General features: G+C 39.6%; 1 protein-coding gene across 1 annotated transcript in view; it reads left to right on the top strand.

The window, feature by feature from the left end:
• Positions 1–21,545, top strand: part of wnk4a (WNK lysine deficient protein kinase 4a) — a 48,295-nt gene that overhangs the window by 17,904 nt on the left and 8,846 nt on the right. Inside the window, exons 3-15 of the mRNA XM_034119295.1 lie at positions 2,565–2,737; positions 3,050–3,270; positions 4,523–4,680; positions 7,670–7,758; positions 8,528–8,747; positions 10,490–10,850; positions 11,826–11,971; positions 12,950–13,014; positions 15,095–15,230; positions 15,661–15,777; positions 17,904–18,056; positions 20,181–20,235; positions 20,527–20,658. Coding sequence (XP_033975186.1) covers positions 2,565–2,737; positions 3,050–3,270; positions 4,523–4,680; positions 7,670–7,758; positions 8,528–8,747; positions 10,490–10,850; positions 11,826–11,971; positions 12,950–13,014; positions 15,095–15,230; positions 15,661–15,777; positions 17,904–18,056; positions 20,181–20,235; positions 20,527–20,658 — 2,026 coding nt within the window. The remainder of the gene's footprint in view (positions 1–2,564; positions 2,738–3,049; positions 3,271–4,522; positions 4,681–7,669; positions 7,759–8,527; positions 8,748–10,489; positions 10,851–11,825; positions 11,972–12,949; positions 13,015–15,094; positions 15,231–15,660; positions 15,778–17,903; positions 18,057–20,180; positions 20,236–20,526; positions 20,659–21,545) is intronic.

Genomic DNA, 21,545 nt, shown 5'->3' with positions numbered 1-21,545 from the left:
TTTGTCCATGTCTGTAATGGCCATCTTTAAAGTCCTTTAAGCAAAACGAATTGTATGATGTCTAAATTAGATAAGTTAGAAGTGGAACTGACTTATTAAGATGAGGCATGAGCACTGGTTGAAGTAACTAAGCCAATTTACCGCTCATTTCTACTTTATGCTACTTTTGCACAACTACATTTCAGAGGGGAATAATGTATACTGCACTCTATCTCAAAGCTTTAGTTACTTTTCGGATTATATCTTAAAAGAAAAAACATGATAATCTTCTACCAACATTACCATTACTAATGATTTAACTAGAAGAATAGGTGTTACACATTTTCTGGAAAATATCCATAAAAAGTTAAAAAGAAAGAGATACAGTAAACATGAATACATTGTATATCACAATATATATAAATATTTCACAAATGGAGACAATTTTCCGAGCAGAAGGTCCCTTGTGATACTTTTATAACATTTCTCTGATAAAATGTGTGTACTTTTACCCATGTGAGTTATTACTTAATTTTACTTTGACTTATAATGGAGTATTTTGACATAATGTATTGATACTGTCACTGACATTTTAAACATCACTACTCTAAAATGTTTTCCTTACTTGCAACCATATCATATTTCTGAGGTCTTGCGTATGAGGAATAAGCTGTGGCCTGTCATCGCGTCATAAACCGATCACTATTCACCTAAAAGCAAAACACGGGGTCAGAAGTCGCCTCTGTGTCTCGCCTCCCAGTCCAGGGCCTCATGTTTGAGTTTCTGATGCACAATGACAGCTTGACAGGTGACTGACGCAGGTAAAAAGGCTCCTGCTCTGTGTGCCTTCAGCCCAGGAAGGTCTTGAAACGGGGGGATTGATGCTGTAGCTTAGCCTTAGCAACAGCAGCACTTCTACCTTTACTGGGAAAGAGGGAGGTGAAAGAGGAGAGAAAGTAGCGGTCAAGGGGATTGTAAGCATAAACATATACAGAGCATTTTCCCCAGAACTCTACCTCAATGCAGGATTCATGGTTCTGAAGTCTCCCAGGAGTTTTCCACTAACCACCCACCACAGGCACAGTTACTCCAACAGCAGCTACATTGGGCCATTCATGCTGAAGGAAGCACACAAATGTCTTTGTTCGCTCAGCGTGATTGCAGTGTTTGACTCAGTTTTACCAGGATTTCGGAAACCTCCGTCTTAAATGTGTTAAGTCAGAGGTCCCCTTATTGAAAAATAAATGTGATTATGTAACTGGAGGGTGGCCCAGATGAATGAACCTGTGGTCTACCATAGGGCTGTGCGATTATGGCAAAAATCATAATCACGATTATTTTGGTCAATAATTGATATCACGATTATTACAAACGATTATCCATTTACTTTGAAAACATCCATTTATTGAAAAAAATGTTTTGAACAGTTGATTACCCTGAACTTTAAGTATAATTCAACTGAAAAACCAATAAAAAAAATAATTAAAAAAAATAATAATTACATTTTTTTCTTTTTTTTAAATAAAAATAATAATTGTTTTATTTCGATTACATTGTTTTCGTAATCGTTGCAAGCCAAAATCGTAATCGAGATTAATATACGATTAATTGCACAGCCCTAGTCTACCAAGTGATTTATCAAACTGGGTGTTTGCATGCTCTGTTTATTGCTGCCTCTTTACGTAACCGTGCATAACCCTGGCAAAACCAGAGCTCTGCAACTGAGCTGTCAACACGACTGCATGTTTATGGTTGACATAACAATCTCACCTCAAGGTCCATTTGGTGGAGCTTTTAATCATATCACATGACCTTTATTGTCAGAAGCAGTTTGTCCGTTAAACTGCGGATGTCATATTGGCTCCATTTTGGCTTTAAAGTTGAGTTTCAAAGTTAATTTCTGAGCATGGAATCAAAACGGACTCACTTCAAGAGAAACTTCTTAGTTTTTGGAGTTTATCCAAAATCAAATGTAGTCTTGCATGTACTGTACACATCCTACATGGATAAACAGTTTCATCCTGGTTTTAAGAAGCCTTATCATGCAAGATGGATTATGTTATTCATTATATTAATGCTGGAATAAAAGTGAAAGTCTGACACTGTCTACTGGTGGTAAAGCCAGGAGAGCTTTGCATTCTTGTGAATTTTTATCCTGGTTCCCAACCTCAGGATCATATATTTCTGAAATGAACTTCCCATAGCTACCAATAACTCCTTCCGTGGGACGGAAAATGACAGTGAGATGGATAGATCACTCTCTACTGATTGTTACAGGCCAATTCAAACAACAAATCTCCCCCACCAAGCAGAAATTGGCTAAAATAACATGGATACAATGTCTGGCTAAATGAATGACCTGAAACAAAATGGAAATTCTGATTAACAGGCTCACACATTTCCCCCCAGGCGTCAACAAACTGGGTTGGTTCATCTCCAGATGTTATTTAGTCTGTACAAAAATAGATGTTGAGATGTCGAGGAATTTTTAAGACGGACCCACAAGTCATGCTTAATGTAAATATCCTGAATAAACTGAAAACCAACTGTGTGTGTAATCCTAACGCCATGCTTTCTCTCTGCAGACCCGCAAGCTGACCAAGGCAGAGCGGCAGCGTTTCAGTGAGGAGGTGGACATGCTGAAGGGCCTGCAGCACCCCAACATCGTCCGTTTCCATGACTCCTGGAAGTCCATGGTGAAGGGCCACAAGTGCATCATCCTAGTGACTGAACTCATGACCTCAGGCACGCTCAAAACGTGAGTCTCTCCACCCTTTGAACTGAAGTCCTTTATCAAAAGATACAAACCTAAAAGCAGTAAAACAAATGTTGTAAGGTCACATTTCTCAAATTGCGGATATCCTTTTCCAAATAAAACTCTTCATATCTTCCATAGAAAGAGGATATTTGTGTAATGTTTGACAGCTTGTCATTTACTTAAATTATGTATTAATAATAATGAATAGCTTGCTTTCAAACTTCCTCCTGGCTGTCAAACATAGCCAAATGATTTCTGGCACTTTCTCTTCTTGCTTGGTGTTTAGTCTTATCCTCTTTTTTTTTCTTTTAGGTACTTGAAGAGGTTCAAGGAGATGAAGCTGAAGCTGCTGCAGCGCTGGAGTCGTCAGATTCTTAAAGGGCTTCACTTCCTGCACACGCGCACTCCTCCCATCATCCACCGGGACCTCAAGTGCGACAACATCTTCATCACCGGCCCCATCGGCTCCGTCAAGATAGGAGATCTGGGGCTGGCCACCCTCAAAAGTGCCTCTTTTGCTAAAAGTGTCATTGGTGAGTGTACATTTGGTTAATCTACGTGCACAAATACCTCTTCTATGATTTGAGACTGGATTGCATCTATGACACAGTTCTGTCTAACAGTTAATGAAGATTTAAAAACACTTGTGTTAAATGGGCTAAAATTGGCCCAATCTTTAGTTTACTTAAATGCTACTTCTTTGCTTGAGAGTCTTTACATTTCTCTTGATAATTTCCTCTTTCCTCTTTCCACAAGCATCCCCTTCCTGCACTTTAAAATCATTACTCAATTGGCTTTTTATTTCAATCTGGTTCACCATGCAACATCAAGTACGTGCAGGGAATGTCATCTATCTGACGCTGTATTTAGACTTGTTGATACTTGATTCTTGTAGATAGTGGCACTTAAGGAGTTTACTTTACTAATTCCAAATCCAACACTGTATCTCTAATAAGAGCATAAAGAGGAGTTGTTTGATGCTCAATTATTTAGAAAATTGGCTTTATTTGTGTCTCTTTTACTTGAAACAATGAATCAATTCACCAGAGAAATTGATTTTATTGGTTTTGGAACACAATTTATTTTCTTTCTTCTGATTTGCTTGCACACATTTTATTTACATTTTGCACATACATATTTTACCATGAATATAGCAGCATTTTAGCTGCTTTAATGTAAGATATTTCCCGTCAGGAGTCAGACCGGAGGTTTCCAGTAGGAGACATGTTTGCCATAAGATGATAACGCATTATGTCAGTGCCGTTTACACAGGTTGTTAACTGTCCAAAATAATCAAACAAATATTATGTATTTAGGAAACCCTTTCAAATAGTTTATTCCAATAGCATTTGTATCATTTCAACAGCTTAATTGAGCCTCGACAATTCCACTTTTTTATTTGTCTGTAGATGTTTAACAGATTAGCTACAGAGTATATCTGACATTTCAAAGTTACATTTTCTCAGAATATTTAAGTTGAACTTGAATTTATAACTAGCTTGTCCAGCCTAAATTGAGTGAGTAGTCGAAGTATGTTCAGGAATTGTCGCATACTGAATTGTTGAATCTCAACAGATTAAGCTGTTGAAATGCAAACAATTATTTCTAACCTATTTTTAGGCGTACAATCCAAATAAATTGTTTCCCAAATATTTCCATGACAGTTTAACATGGTGCTAGTGTCCTTTAGGTGGAGCAGTGGGCGGTTACAACTTGATTTTCTATGTATAGTGGTAGTAATGGAAGAACTGTTGACCTTAACTTCTCCCCTCTGACCTCCGACAGGAACACCAGAGTTCATGGCCCCGGAGATGTACGAGGAGAAGTACGACGAGGCGGTGGACGTCTACGCCTTTGGAATGTGCATCCTTGAGATGGCCACCTCTGAGTACCCGTACTCCGAGTGCCAAAACGCCGCCCAGATCTACCGCAAAGTCACCAGTGTGAGTAAAAAGATGAGGGAGGACCACCTTTTTTTTAACCTGTATTTAACGTAATTGTCCCCATGTGTTACTTACTTCCATGTGCACGCTGGAATTAAACCAGAGAGAGGATATCTTGTGTATACGTGTGGATATCCTGAATTCTTGGAAAGAAGTGGGGCCCACATGGAATGAAAGCCTCATTTAGTCTATTAAAGGCTTATTTTTGTACAGGGTGCAGAACTGTATCTGACCACTTTCTGCCTTTCAGCCGCAATCATGACACAGGATCGCCCATGGTGGAATCAGTGATTGCCACTTTGTTTACCAGTTTTCAAAGACTACTAATATTCTCCTTTTCATAAAATAGTGCGTGAACGGAAATCTGAAGGGATCTTCCAACACTGACGTTTGCATATTTTCTGCCTTAAATGCTTGTTAAGTTTGACAGAAACATTTGAATAAAATCTTGTTCTTTGACAGTAAGATATCTGTCTAAGATTAATAATCCAAGCCCAGTGCCCTCAAGACTTAAATTGACGTTGGATTCAGATCTTATCGTAAAGTTTTACGCAGATAAAAATATGGCATTTCTTAGAAAAAAGACCAGAAGCAGCATTGTGGGTTTAAAGTCCGTGGCATTACAACAGTGGCCTTAGGCTGCCCAATTTCTAGCTGCTCCCGGGCGCCAAGCACAGCGATGACGCCACGGTGGCACGAGCACTCGGCGGTAACACAAGTTTGGGAATTTTGGTCTCACTCTCTACTCGCATAAAGAAGACTGTTTCTTTCATGTGTGCCACATATGCAAAGCAAACAGTGTCTGACAGGCGCTGGAAAGTTAGAAAGTGACAACGCCAACAAGTTGGAGTGAACTTGGCTACTCCACAAACAAAACAACATAATAATGTTCCATGTGCAGTCAGGGATAAACGACTTTTAATATAAATTACATTAGCAGTGCATTTTATGATTTGTTTATGTTTTACATTTATGCGCTGTACAGACGTAATCTTTTAATTAAATGGTATGGAGACCAACTCATAAACGTTTTACTTATATGACTGATTTTGAGTTGAAGTCTCATAGAGAAAGAAATATAGCTTGACATGTGAGAGGCAGAACATATACAAATGTAAAGTTCATGGAAAAGGTTTTCCTGTGTGGGTGGTCACAACTGTCTGCTGACTTTCCTTTGCCTTGTTCATAATTATTTAATTTCACATCAAATGAAAGAAATGCCTCTTTACTGTGAGAAAATGCCTTTCCCTATACACTACCTGGCCTATACCATTGGCTTTAGTTTGCTTCTATAACAACCTGCATTTTTCTGAAGGGCTCGCCACAAGGTATTGAAACCTGCCTGGAGACTTGCTGCTAATTAGCTTGGGCTGCAACTACAATTTATATTCTTTATTAACTGTTTATCATTTGTTTTGGGGGATTTAAAAAAATATGAAACATTTTAAATTAAAAAATATGAAAATAAAAAATGAAAATAAAAAAATGTAAATGACCAAGATCCTAGATTTGCGTATTGAAATGTTTTTGTTTTGTTTATTATCGTTGAAGCCTAAGAAAACAGCCAATACCAACATTTGATATTGGTTATTTCCACCTTAAGGAATTAAAGTCAGCGTCAAAGAAAACCACATTTTGCTTGTAAGACACATACAAAACATGCTGTATTCTTATTTAAATCATATTGTTTTGGATAATTGGGAAAGAGTGACAAATACAATTTAAATTTAAGGGAAAACAGATGTAATCCAAAGGTTCCTTTGAGGCCAATAAAAACTAATCAAACAAAGAAACATCTGTGCTCCACTTTAGATCTCCTAAATCACATTTAATATACAAGATAACATTTCAGTGATTCCACTTTTTTGTGTTTTTGTACTGAGTTTGGGTGAAATGATTATGTAAGCCATTAGAATGCATTTTCTAAAGCTCAGTGTCAAACATACCAGTTACGGTTGAGAAAATGAAGCAGAAATATCTTAAGAACAGTATTTGGGGTCATAACAAGAAAGACAGCCATTACTGTGTGAAATATAATTCTGTAAATGTGATAACCAAGTGCATAACTCAGCCTTTTTTCTGGTAAATCAAATGATTTGGTTGTTTTGACCTATCATCAGCTCAGCTCGTTGCTTGGGTATGTCTAGGCAAAACATATTTTGACCTCGACTCTTTGCTTTCTTATCAGAGTTTTTATTTTGCAGGGATGGTAGCTCTGCTTCAATCTGAATACATTCTCATGATAGCATTCAGGAAAACTCCCTTCTTTAATATAAGTGTGTAGTCCTGTCTGAATAGTTTGTCTTTAGATAAACTTAGTCTACAAGCTCCAGCTGTCAAGAAATACCTTGAAGGAGGAAGGAGAGCATGTTGGGTTTTTTCCATGTTCATTAGCTCTTGCTATTGTTCCATTCTGGTGTTGACATGATCGCAGAGCCGAATGTCATGCAGGCTGGTGGCCGATGTCACAAAGCCGAGGTTAACATGCAGTGCAGATGGGAGTGGCTGGCAGGAGAACTGTGGACAAGGAGGAGGTCATTGCTGCTGATCACTTATTCTGTCTAAAGCACCTTCCTCTGGCACTTGTTAATTCAGTATGAAGCCATGCTGATAATAATAATTAACTTTTTTATAGCACATGACATACAAGAAAATGTAGTACAAATTATTTTACAATACGAAAGATATACATAAAATTGCATAAAAACAGGGACAGAATGCATGGAGAATAAAACAAAAATAAAAATAGGATTTAAAAATAAGACGAAATAGAATACATAAGATGTTTAACAAAATAAGGAAAATAAAACCCTTTGAATAAAAATAAAGACAGAGGTGAAATATATACATGTATATATATGTTCATTAACAGCATCACAAAGTCTCAGTTCTTCTTCTTCCACATCATGGGTGAGATTTAGGCAGAAAATAAGAAAGTGCTTCCCACATACAGATCAAGTAAAACGTGTGTTTTTTTTTTTTTTGACAGGGAATGAAGCCTGACAGTTTCTACAAAGTCAAAGTCCCCGAGCTCAAGGAAATCATTGAGGGCTGCATTCGTAATAACAACGATGAAAGGTATGTCGAAACATATACTGTGATCAAGAACAATTTATAGAGTGCACTACTTCCTGTTCTGGGAGTTATTCCAGCCCATAACTCCTGTAAACTCCCTAACAGTATATTAAGACCAAAATCCATAGAAAGTCCGAAAAGACCTTAAATGTTACGTTTGGGGAAAGAATAACAAACTAGTTAAAATAAAAAAAGGGCAATTAAAGATGAATTGCATTCAAATGTTTTTTTCTGTCATTTTGACTTGAGAATGACACAACGTCACCTACAACTTCAGTTTTGAGAAACCTGGGATTCTGCTTCCACATCTTGCTTAGTGTAAACATGATACAAAGAGGCATCAGTATGGTCTCAGAAACAAAACTACATTTGCAAAACCAGGAAGATTACATTGTTATTAGACATCTTTACGCTACATGTTGACCAAAAACACTGTCATCGACCATGCTTTTGAAGATTGATGTGATTTTGCACAACATCCCGTTTTAGGTGTACATGTAAATAGCAGAAAAACTAATCTAATAACCTGATTGAAAACAAGTTTGGCAACACTTTGTAAGACATTTATCATAATTCTTTGTGGGCCTAAAAATAATTACCCTGTTGAACTTTTTATTAAGCCCAATCGGATCCTGCTGCAGGATGCAATTCTCCAAACTGAAGTGTTTTTTGTTAAGTTAAGTTATGGATGATTAGAAGTTATTAGAAACAACTTTAGTACAAGGTGCCTCTAAACCAATCCTCTCTAACTGGTTGTCTTCCTATACTGCAGGTACACTATTCAGGACCTCCTGGAACACCCCTTCTTCCAAGAGAACAATGGCGTCCATGTGGAGCTGGCAGAGGAGGACGACATGGTGAAGTCGGGCCTGAAACTGTGGCTGCGCATGGATGACACCAAGAAGCTCCACGGGAAGTACAAAGACAACAACGCCATCGAGTTCCTCTTCGAGCTTTACAAAGACGTGCCCGAGGAAGTGTCTCAGGAGATGGTAGGCCAACACATGAAGACTGTATATTGTGAGGCCCCTTAATGATTTACTGACCCAGTTTGTTGCAACCATTAGTGAGGAAATTGAGTAATTGATCCCAGATCAACAGATCTTCAGCCACACATACACTGCCTCTAGATTTATGATAATAGCTTTTTATAGGTTTTCTGTGGGAGTGCTGTCTGGATATGTAGTTAGTATTGACCTATTCTTCTTAACACAATTAAGCCTCAAATTCCTCCTAACAAAATAAGGATACAATGCGGTTGGATGACAACCTAAATGTAACTCAGTTGTAATGTTTGTTGTAGCTTATTATAGTAGATGTGAAGAGTTTGCAGCACATTTCAGTGTTGCATCCCTGTTCTTTTTGTTCTGAGTTCAGCACTTGATACAAAAAAATGTGTTAACAAAAACGGGTGGGTTTTTCTGTAGTGAATCTTACTTAACAGGTAGATCTTTTTGGTTCCCCTTTGATTAACATATAACATCAGCCGTGGCGTACCACAAGGCTCGAACCTAGGCCCAGCCCATTTTATTCTGTATGTGCTGCTCCTTGGTATAGCCATAAGGAATAATAAACATATGAACAATTTATGTTATGTTAAGTTATATTGATTATACTCCACTCTCCTTCACTTTGCCTCCTGATGACACAAGGCCCTATTGATGCCTACCACAAGTGCATTTTAGACATCAATGCTTGGATGGCTCAGAACTCAATTCTGCTGACCAGGACAGAACTGAGGCACAGAGAGAGGAACTTATCATTAAACGAAAGTCACTGGCACAGGTTTCATGCTACTAACATATCTTCATTGACTCTGATTGAATCATAAAAACTGCTTTTGTTTCTTCCCTTACTCGCCTGACATGGTACTCTGTAGCAATTTATTTTTCTCCAAATTTCCTTTAGATAAAGTACATTTTATTTGTATTGTTCTGGCAATAATAATAGTGTTATGAAAACCAGATAATATGACAGCTCTATTTCCAATGCTAAGCTAACATCGCATCATGGATTCTGACATCAAAAGTGATATAGACATTTATTTTTGAGTTCTGTATTTTGCCACTTGACCCCAAACAGTCATAGCAGCCTCACTAATGCAGTCCAGAATCATAAGGCTTCTTTTAACGCTTCTGTCATGTCTGCAGAAACTTAGAAATGTGCTCCAGAACATAAAGAAAGCACATGCAGGGTGCGTCAAGGTCACGGCTTTTAATCATCAGCTGTTTGAAATGTGAGAGTGTGTGTCAGGAAGCAGCCGAGGTCACATCTTAATAATATAATGACTCTCTTGCTTGTTACGCAACAGGCCCTTATGTCCTTCAGAACCCCCTTCTTAGAGGTCACATTTAATGAAAATGCAGGCCACAATTCCTTACTTGTTTACCTCTTTGTGGTAGTTTTCATCAAGATCAAATTTGGTATCAGCAGGGGACATCTATGCCGTCCAATGTTCTGTAATCTGACTATGTGTTGAGTGGCAAGTTTGGACTGAGTGTCTGGTGCACTGGCTGTTACAGGAGCCTGTTTAAGACAGGTGAATGCATTCTGTGTGTGTGTTGATTTAACTGCTGTTAGCACAAAAGCTTTAGTCAAATCAAAGGAGTGACTGTTGGTGCCGCAGCTTGCGTGATCAGTGCAACACTTCTATGTAAATTATCCACACAATTGACTTTGATTTAAGCAAATGTGTTTATGTTTTGCCCTGACTGAGCTCTGTCTTGTTTTGCAGGTTGTACTTGGTTTTGTGTGTGAGGCAGACTTCAAGCTGGTGGCCAAGGCCATACGGGACAGGGTAGCGGCCATCAAGCGGCAGAGGGAGAAGCTGAGACGCCTGGCGGAGGAGCGGAAGAAGAAGCAGGAGCGAGAAGCCTTAGAGGAAGAAGCAGAGATGAACTCTGCGCTACATAAAGTCAGCGATGTGGTTGCAAGAGAGTCCCCCATCCCGGCCCTGACATCTCCGGCCCCCTTACTGTCCCCTGTCACCAGCTCTGTGGACTCTGGAGTCAGCTCCAACTACCCCGCAGAGCCTGAGGAGCCAGAGGCAGACCAGCACTTCCACATCCGCCACAACAGCCTGTCCTCTGCTAACTGTGAGCCGCCTCTTATAGCATCTCAGACCATGAAAGTTTGTTCACACAATTTCTTTATTTCAACCCTCTAGGATTAGGAAACACGTATAAAACCAGTTGGATAATTGAAAGTGATCCAATTTGTTTTGCAGCACCACAAGTCCTTAAAGTGACAGTTCACCCAAAAAGCTAAAATACATAATTGTTCCTCTTATTGCATTTTATCAACCTACATTGTTTTGCTTTTGCATCATTTTAATGAAGTCATATACTTATACTACATTTTAAATAAAACCAACTATATCAGACTGTAACAATAAATAACAAAGCAAAAATACAAAAAAGTAGTCATTACATTTAAAATAAAAATAAATCTGCAATAACTGTAAGATTTATGTAAAAAGTACAATATTTCCCTCCGAAAAGTTCTAAAAAGTGTCTTAAAATGTAAATACTCAAGAAAAGTCTTTGAGCAAATGTACACACAAGGTTACATTTCACCACTGGATACAGAAACTGTACTTCTACTAATAGTGTGACTATGATCATGTTCTACTCACACGTGCATCAGGTGGGTCTGTTCTTTGACCCCTCAATTTGATTTGATGTAGTTTTTCCATCAAGAAGTTATCATAAAAAGTTAAATTGTACTGAACAGGAAGCAGTTCTGTTCTCAGAGCACATGGGAAGCATACAGTGAAATGTGAACCTGTGGATAACTCAATTATTCAGTCCCTGGCAGTGTTATCCCATTGTGTGTGTCCACATGAGTGCTTTCATTAAATGCATTTACTACATTTTGTCCAAATAAATGCTCCTGTATGGCTCCAGAGCAGTGTTAATCCACAGTGTTAGAAGTTGTTATTGTTTGTGTGTGGTATGACTGAGTTCGGGGTTATTACATGTGTTATTTCAGGTCATGTGTGTGTGCCTGAGAGTGTGTATGGTACACAGTTGGTCACATGCTAACGGCTTGTGTCTGTATTGTTGAAACAGCCGACTGTGAGACGGATGGCTATCTGAGCTCCTCTGGGCTTCAGGATCCTCTGGAGGCCGGCAGCTTCAACGCGACCCCTCCCACCACGCAGACCGACAACCATTCTGCAAACGGCCTTCCCATCCCAGCGCTCCGCTTCCCCTCGGTGAGTGGTCTCAGTGAAGAACCTGTCATCAATGTGGGAAGCGTGGCGGGGGCTATAGCGGGAAGCATGACTTTAAAGCCTTTACGGGACCTCCATCATCATTACTTGGTCTAATACAGTGCTGACAGAGAGCTATGTAAACAGTGTATGGTTGTAAAGTAACCCCTGATAATAAGGTTCACAAAACCTTCACCAATCATAACTCACTGCTTTTTAAGTACAAGGTTAATAAAGATTTTACCAAAACTAATGAATCAATAACCCTCAAAGATAACTTTTAGTCACTGAAAATTGAAAAATATAAGAGGTCATTTTAAGCTATCTTGAATGTTCACCCTATTGAGAAGCTTTAAAAGTGTAATTATTTTCCTCCCAACCAGGATTAATTTTTGTTCAGGAGATTTTGTTTTACATTTGCATTGCTAATGATGTCCTTTGTTGTTGAAGTTGAGTTTTACGGGCTCAGAAGGTCTGTGCTTGCTTTAAGCTTAATGCTAAATCTCGGGTTTTTTTAGAGGTATTTTTTGAGCAATATTAAAGTATGGGAAAAAAGGTCATCTTGACCAGATTATATGCACTAGATGAAATAATATCCAAGCCAAATTACAAGGCAATCCATCCAAAGGCTTAATTTATGATTAATAATTTACTCTGCACCAAAGTGGTGGATTGCCAGAAGATTGCCATCCCTGGTTAAAACTATGACGTGCAGTATGTGCCAATTTTATGAAAGCATCTGCCAAATTGAAGATAAATAATTGTAGATTGTAAAGTAGTGCTACATTTGGGAAAAAAAGAAACATTTAGTGTAAAAACAAAAGATTTGAAGAAAATCTATCAATCACTTAAGCACTGAAAATCCAGACCGTGAAACATTTTCCCTGGCACTATCTTTTTCTAAACCTTAAATGGAAGAAGACATCATTAAAAGTCTTTCACCTTTGTTTCTCTAACCACTTCCTTCATTTCTATTCATAGAGTATTGCAGTATCCAACAGCACAGAACACGGCTCCCCGAGCGGCTTCAACTCTCCTGTGGAAAGGTAACGTTCAGCAGCCTCCTTCTCTACTCTATTTCAAACCAAGAAACAGTGGAGTTCAATAGTCTTTATTTGGGTTAGAGGCCAGAAAATCAATAAGAATGTAGTAGAACTGTCTGGCCTTCCTCCTATAACTCCTCCTCCTCCTCCTGCACATCTGTGGGGCTGAGACAACAAGCTTGATGCAATGGACAGGCTCTCCTGTGTTTTTATTGCAGAGGCAGCGTGGACCCTCGCAGGGTTTGGTGTGATGTTGTGGAGGCCCCGTGTTTCATGTTGAGGCAGAGAGGGGCTTTATTATGGCGTTAGAGCAAAACAATGGATGAGCAAACTGTGTGTGTGTGTGTGTGTGTGTGTGTGTGTGTGTGTGTGTGTGTGTGTGTGTGTGTGTGTGTGTGTGTGTGTGTGTGTGTGTGTGTGTGTGGTGTGTGTGTGTGTGTGTGTGTGTGTGTGTGTGTGTGTGTGTGTGTGTGTGTGTGTGTGTGTGTGTTGTGTGTGTGTGTGTGTGTGTGTGTGTGTGTGTGTGTGTGTGTGTGTGTGTGTGTGTGTGTGTGTGTGTGTGTGTGTGTGTGTGTGTGTGGTGTGTGTGTGTGTGTGTGTGTGTGTGTGTGTGGCTATCTTTTATTCATATTTTTTTCCCATGCATAAACTGAGATAATTTCTAAGACGGCAAATATGTTGTTCTTTATTCCTAAATGAAAGATTTAGCCTACAGATTTTAAAAACTGGTGTTGATGTTTTTTAATCTGTTGAAAACCAAACTATAATCAGTTACCAGTGATATAAGAAAAAAGAAAAGCAACTAATCCTGACATAATCCATTCTCAAAATCATTGTCAAAACATCTTAAAATGAATATGTGCATCCAGTTATTCCCTATTATTGAGCCAATACTAAGAGTATAATGTCAAAATGCCTGTATAACTCAGCTCAGTTTATCCCCCATAACTGAAAGTTTATCCGGCCTGTCAGCAGCCAAATGAAACATGTCAAGTCCATTTGATTATCATGTTTCATAACAAGCTAGCAAGCACTATTTATATTCCATTAATGAACTCCTCCTCTGCGAAAAGCCTCAGATTACTCATGAGCAGAACTGCATTACATTGTGGCTTGCAATATTTAGGCAAATCTTATTTTGTCCATGTACTTAGGTGAACACAGACTTGACTCTGAACTAAAGTTACCCAAGGTTTTTAAATAGAGACTGGGGGACGCTGCCAACCAGCAGGCCTGTAAATATCTGCCGCCTGCGCTGGAGAGGTGGATGGAGTGGGAGTCCAAAAAGACCCAGGAGACACAATTAGCTGAGCCAAAAAGCTTTTTATAAAAACCCTGAATGTTCTCCAGGTTCCCTGAAACCTCAAACTTGTTCATTGTATAAATACAACGGAGCACATGGAAGACGAACACCATGCAGCTTCTTAAAGACTCTGAGCAGGCCTCGTTAAATGCTATTGTTTAACTCTGCTGTTTACACCCATGAGACATGCCACTGTAACACATCAAGGCTTTATTTGACACTTCAGAGAGCTGTTTATTATTATGTGTGATGCCAAGACTATCAGAGATGATGGATGTTCAATACAGTTGTGTTGTACATGAGGAAATACTTCAGAATTGCTGCCTGAGGAATGTTTCAATTGCTTTTTGAGGTATCTTCCGGAAGATGATTCTGGCAAGGCATAAGGAAAAAAATAAGAGGGAGATTTTTTCTTTATTTTTGCATTTAAAGATTAAAGTTAGAATGATGTGAATAAAGTTGGAATTCCCAACTCATTGCTAGTCATTTATTTAAAAGAAAAAGGTCTGAGGAGGAAGCTAGGAAGATTTTTATTTAACTTTTTGATAATAGATTCCCAATGTTGAGAATGAAGTTTGAAATCCAAAAGTTAAATATACGTGGAAAAACCAAGTTTAAAATACGAAGAGTAGAGTTAAAATGTTGACAATAAACTTCAAATTCACATTTGAGAAGAAAACTAGCTTTAGCTCATACTGTACATACTTTTTAATTCCCGCTATACCTCGCCCTCTCCGAAGTATTTCTAACTAGTAGCTTTTTTTATGTATTTCTCTGCAGCTACGCCTCCGATGTGACCTCAGGCTTGAGTGACGGCTACGAGGGCCTATCAGAGAAGAACGAGAAAACAGCCGCGAAGCGAACAGCTGGGAAGCTTTTCAGAAGGAGGGCTCGCTCAAGGCTGCGCATCACAGGGGTACGATAAATCACAAGTTTTGTTCAATTACAACACAGCACAAGAACATCATAAACAAATAAATCAGCTAGATTGAATGATTAGATTATCTGATGAAAAGCTCCACCCGGATAATGGGACTTCATCAGTCTGTTCTTCCCCCCGGCAACCGCAGTACATTTCTCTCCGGATCAGCACACTGTGGTCTTTTAACGGACATGTTTGCACTGGAGACAAACAGATCATGCATAACCACATGTGCATTCAGCGGTGCAAAGAGGGCATCGTTCAGCAAAGATAACCGCGGCACATTTGACAGTACATGACCACGTGTTTGCTCACACAGAAACATGCATACAGAAGCACATTGTTCTCCTGTTTAATGTTGCTCAGTGTTTGACCAGGGTAAACAGAAAGCTGTCATTACCATTGATCCTGTCCGTCTCTGCAGCTCTCTGATAAAGTGGACCGGGTGGTGGAGTGTCAGCTGCAGACGCACAATGACAAGATGGTAACCTTCAAGTTCGACCTGGATGGAGATAACCCCGAAGACATCGCTGCTGTCATGGTGAGCCTTTACTGATCCTTAATGATCAACAGGAACCATATTCAGATAGTTCATAATAAAACACTTTAATCAATTGAAAAACAACTTTTAAGGGCCCTATTGTGCTAATTTTCAGGTGCATATTTGTATTTAGTGCTACTACTACTCTACTGTGACATATCTCCATGCTTTAATGTTCAAAAAGGTCTTTATTTTTCTCATACTGCCTGTGCTGTAGCACCTCTTTTCACCCTCTGTCTGAAACCAGAGCCAAGTCTGCTCTGATTGGTCGGCTGGCCGGCTCTGTTGTGATCCCTCTGGAGGGAACTTTGGGATTTTAGCCTTTGCAGACCATTTACATGCACAAAAGCCTATGAAACACACTACAGGAAAAGGGTTAGGGTTAAACCCCAAAAGCATAAAAGGGCCCCTTTAATGTTCCACAGGTACCATATTCAGAAACTCAATGATAAAACACTTTTATTAACTTTAAAAAAAAAACAAGGATGTCTTTTGTTTTCGATTAAGTTATTTACTTTATCGGTGAATTGTATTGAATTTTTGTGAAATTTGGTTCTGGATTAGTTGATTATATTTTGGAGATGATTCCAAGCTGCGAAAACCCACCTTTTCTTTCTCTAATTGCTTCACTATAACTAATGAATAAGTGCTGATAGAGTCTCAAATCAACACCTTAGGAAATGTGTCTGGTGGAATGTATCTTTTAGTGGTAAATTCTCAAAAAAAAGAATTGTTTATAAAGCAGAAGTTGGAGCTTTTTGATAGATCATAGATTCTTAGAAAAAAATTATTCCACACATTGATTTTTCTCAGCATAACACTTGATTGATCATACTGACATTTTGATCCCTGTAGTCCAAACCTTATTCAGAGAGTGTTTATAGCTTGAATGTGGAGCTTGAACACAATACACATGGAGAAATAAAGGGGACTTTACACAATGGAACTAATATGTGGAACTAGTGTCTGTAAGAGAATAAACCTCCTGGCACTTTAGAGGATTCAGAAATAAACAAAAGATTCACTCTGTAAGCTGATAAGTCTTCCAGATTCCTGTATCTCAGCTGAACGTACACATGATTCATTGTGCGTCCAGTTAACAGCCTTTTGTTTGTCGCACCTATATCTGTCTGATATGATATCTTATGTCTGTGAAGTGAGTGACGCAGGTGAGCATCCCCCTGTTGCTGTCGTTACTAACATCATTACAGGGTGAGGCTTGGAGAGGTAGTGGACACGATGAGGCAGAGCTGAATGTACTGTGTTCCTGACTCTAGAAACACAGTGGGCTTTTGTTTACTCAGTCCTGGGCGCAGCAGGGTTGCTTTGGCATCCCAACAGGCTGTGGTTATCAGTCCAGGGTTTTAAATGAGCTGAATTATGCCATGCTAACAGTTAGGTCACCACACCCCAACCCACAATTCACAGCAAAACCTCTCCCAACAAAGTGCTGTAGTGTGGATTTACATGAGATGATTCATGTACTTTTTCCCAAGAATAATCATTTGCTGAGGGGTGGAAAGATTTCATACAGTAGATGGACACAACAACAAGAACATCTTGTATTCATGGAAGCACATTGTCTTCTATTTATTTATTTACAGTGGGGGAAAGTACATCTAGTCACATACTGTCCTTAAGAACCATTGTATGGCACTTTTTCTCTATTATACATTTTCTGATATATGTTTTTTCTGAGGTTGTAATGTGTGATAGTGTTGAATATATATAGATTATTCTAACCTTATTTAGTTTGAAATTTGGTGCGCAATATATTATCAACACCTTTCAATATAATGAAATCCATTTCAATACCACAAAGCAACCTCAATAATAAACATATAATTAAATGAATACCTAATTTATTGCTGAGCTGTTGGATTGCATTAAATTTGACCCAATACCTAATAAAGGTATATCATATCAAAACATAACACTCAGGATCTGTTTTCTTACACGTTTGGATACTTTACATCCTTTTTGCTGATGACACCTGTATACTTTAACATGCATTTAAATGCAAACAATATAATAGAGTATATCCCATTGTGGTATTTCTGCTTTTTTTTCTTTACCAAACTAGAGAATCTAAATACTTCTTTCATAATTGTCCTTGCGTCTTCTAGGTGCACAATGAGTTCATCCTGCCATCAGAGAAGGAGGGCTTCATCCACCGCATGGGCGACATCATCAAGCGTGCAGAGGCTCTGATGGCCAAAGAGCAGCCGGTCCTCCTCCCTGCTTTCCACAACGGGGTGAACTCATTGTCTTCCTCACAGGTCAGCAGCAGAGCCAACAGTCACCCTCATCACTGATCAGAACAAAGGAAATAACTGAGCATTTGTTTCACTATGCTGTCATAAATTACATAGTGAGCCTCGCTGAAAGGCAGACCCATAAATCAAATGGAGAGAAGTGCTTCCTACCTAGGTAGAGTGCTCTCTACTCCGTCCATAATCCCTCCTGAGGCCTGCCCTTAGAGATCCAAGGTTAATGGTTCTTAAAGCCACCTGAGGTACTTCTTTCATTTAGAACAAAATGTTACTAAAAGCACTACTGTCATAAACCCCTGTGATTTGTGGAAACAATCCCCCCGCCTGCTTTTTAAAAACATTTATGTGTTGCCACAACCACAACCCCATTCCAGGGCTTACACCATAATGAACTTTCCAGCGTAACTGCCCACATTGAATGCGTAGAATAATTTATGTTTGGATTCATTAAGATGTTCTGGATTAACATTCTGTGAAACTGTAAAATGATGACTACCAGGAAGAACAAAAATAGTTGTTCAGAGCCGTCCTGTACGAGATATGACGTAATGCCTACTCAGATACAGTATGTCTGCTTAAAGGAAGTGTCTGTTCTGCCAGGATGTGTTCCATTTTGTAGAACAAAATCTCCTCGTGCCCGTCAGTAAAATGATCTAACATGTTTTGAAATACAATGTGCGGTTGAGTAAGAACAGTAAACCTCCACAGCCAGCTATCTACCTTTGTTTGCCATGTTTCCGACCCGTTGGCTACATAATTAGCCTGAACTCCAGTGGTCAAATCTCTCCTGGATCCACTCCAGCAGCTGATTAAAAACACTGCATGGTCCACTTCCCGTAAGGCTCATTATGGCTGCTCCTCCCAGCACTGTCCAGCAACAAAAAAAAATAACAAACTGGTGGAAGTGGGGAGAATCCCACAAGCCCTCAGGCTCATCTTTCTGTCTCTGATCCGGCCTTAGTAGCACTGAGGTAGGGCGCTATTCTGAGAGTTTTTGGAAGAGACACTGTGTACAAACGGAGCATGCATACCTGGAAATCTATGGTTGTTGTTTGGCTGTTGCTTGTTTCCTCCACCCACCGCTTGAGAACAGGACTATTAATCTGCAGCTCTGTGAGGACAGAGCTTTGAGCTAAATGCTAACAAACTAATGTGAAGCAGGTTTTCTGTTTGCAATTTGCATCATCGTAATTGAGCTGGTGAGCATGTTTACGTTTGCTAATTAGGACTAAACCCAAAGTACAGCTGCGCAAATCCATCTAGAAGATGTTGTAATGTTTCACAGGATACTATTCATCATCTAGTAACCATGGTATGGAAGCCCATTACTGCCAGAAACAATAAATACAAATAAAATGTAGCCTTGTTATGACATTTCTGGTCTGTGGTTATCACAAAAAATAGGCCTCATTTAGAGATACTAAATCAGATCACAGTGGCAATCTAGACTTTTCATAAACTGGCACAAAGATGTAGCAATAGTTTCTGCTAACCGGTTAATAACATGGTATATTATGGGAACAGCTCCTCACAAACTAACAGCAGTTTCTTTACGGCCGTCTTAGAGGTCAGGCCTCAGTCAGCTACATTATCTGACGTCTGAGGCCTCCAATGTTACAGTTCCCTCTGTTTAAAGGGGCATTAAAAGGACTTTACTTGTCACAGACAATTCATGAGGCGGGACGAACCAACTCGTGAAAACTGTTGTTAAATTCCTTCTGTGGATAGAGGAATACCCAACAATTGTCACTTAGCTGAAAGTCTGTATTACTAATGTGGATGTGAAGTAAACAAAAAAAGGAGAATACCATAGTAGGTTGCATCTTACTAAGTTGCATTATGGGAAGTGTAAAACCTATTGTTGTTGGATCTTGACTCATATTGGGGACATTTATGAAATCTCATCCGCTGCAACAGTTTTGTTTATTCCGTTTTTTTACATCTGCATTTAAGAAGTCTCCCCATTTGATAAAGACACAAGCTATAAAGAACAATCACTACAGTATTACTGCAACTTTGATCCACCTATTATTGTTGGCTATCAACCCTGCAAAGTCGTTTTTAACTGCAGCTGAATCATACCATGGATGAATATTAAGATACAATTGTATAAAATGTGCTCTTTTACAGCCAAATTTGCACAGTCACACCCTTCCTCGAACACACTCCTCCTCTTCTCTGCCTGGTAAGTCTCACGTCGGGTAAAAATTCTGCCAACAAGAGTTTGATTTGATAATCGAGTAGTTTTAGCAGTAGTGAGTAGTAGAGTGAATGAATACTTAGGACTTTTCTGCCTGCCATTCTTCTTTAACCATGTCATAAAATTCACCAAGTAACATTTAAGTGTGTGTGAACTGCATTCTCACAGCATGTCAGATTAACGTTCATTTGTTTCATTCATCATTTCTAACCGTGCATGATCATTGTGTGTGTGTGCATGCTCATCATCCATTCATGCATGTGTGTCTTGTCATAGACTTCAGTGTGGCTAACCCCAGCGTAGGGCTACGTGGCTCTCCCTCGTGCCCCAATGGAGACTTCTTCAGTGCAGACATTACTTCACCTGGGCGACCTCTGTTACGCTCACAGTCTTTCCACAACGCCCCAGGTAAATGGCCCTCGGGCCCTCCCTCTGGTGCCTACGTGAAGAGGCCCCGCATTGTTTACTGTTTCAACACACTGAAAATTTGTTACAGTCCTTTGGCAAAGAATAAGTTAGCTCAGCTACCTCATAACCCCCCCCCGCCCCTACTCAGGGCTCGCTCTTGGTATTGTTCAGACATTCGCATGGCGCCATCCACCATCCGCACACCTCAAAGCTTTCGTCTGTGTCTACTTTGCAGCAGGGCCTCTTGGGTAATTACCTCACCTGAAGGGCGCTTTCTAGCTTTTAGGGGAGCTGTGAATGCTGTCGCTGTAAAAGCATGAGCTCTCCGTCAGTGTTGCGATAGCCGGCCACATCTGTTTGCCAGCACAAACTCCTGATAGAATTTCCAAGAAAGCCTCCTCCCTCTTTCAAAGTCTCCCTCCCCACAGGAGGGGCATTTGAAGTCAATTAAAGAACACACATCCTCCATGTATCCCCCGTATTCCAACACTCTGATCCCCCTCTCGTCCTGTGTCCCCTCACTGCTGGACGTACACCGCGTGGTCTCTTGCGAAATGCTTCTTGGCCCCCCGCCACCCTTATAGACTGTTGCCTAACCTATGTTTCCGTCAGCATGGAAAAACTAGAGGCTTGTTTGCATCATCAGGAACAGGAGGCGGGGTTTATAACTGTGGAGCCATTGTTGAGGGAAATGGCAAATCAATGGATGGGGTTTGGTTATTGGCATCTTCCACTACTCCCTAAGGAGGGATGTCAAAATCCTGACTTTAATCGCACAATCAGTCCAATAAAAAAAAAGTTGTGACCACACATGTGTTCCATTTTAACTCCTCGAAAAACGTCCTCGAATGCTCCATTGATGCTGAATGCCTCACAGCCATGAAGGT

This window comes from Trematomus bernacchii, unplaced genomic scaffold (assembly GCF_902827165.1).
Source record: "Trematomus bernacchii unplaced genomic scaffold, fTreBer1.1, whole genome shotgun sequence".
In the NCBI taxonomy this organism is placed as follows: Eukaryota; Metazoa; Chordata; class Actinopteri; order Perciformes; family Nototheniidae; genus Trematomus; species Trematomus bernacchii.
This window is presented reverse-complemented; position numbering and strand designations above follow the sequence as displayed.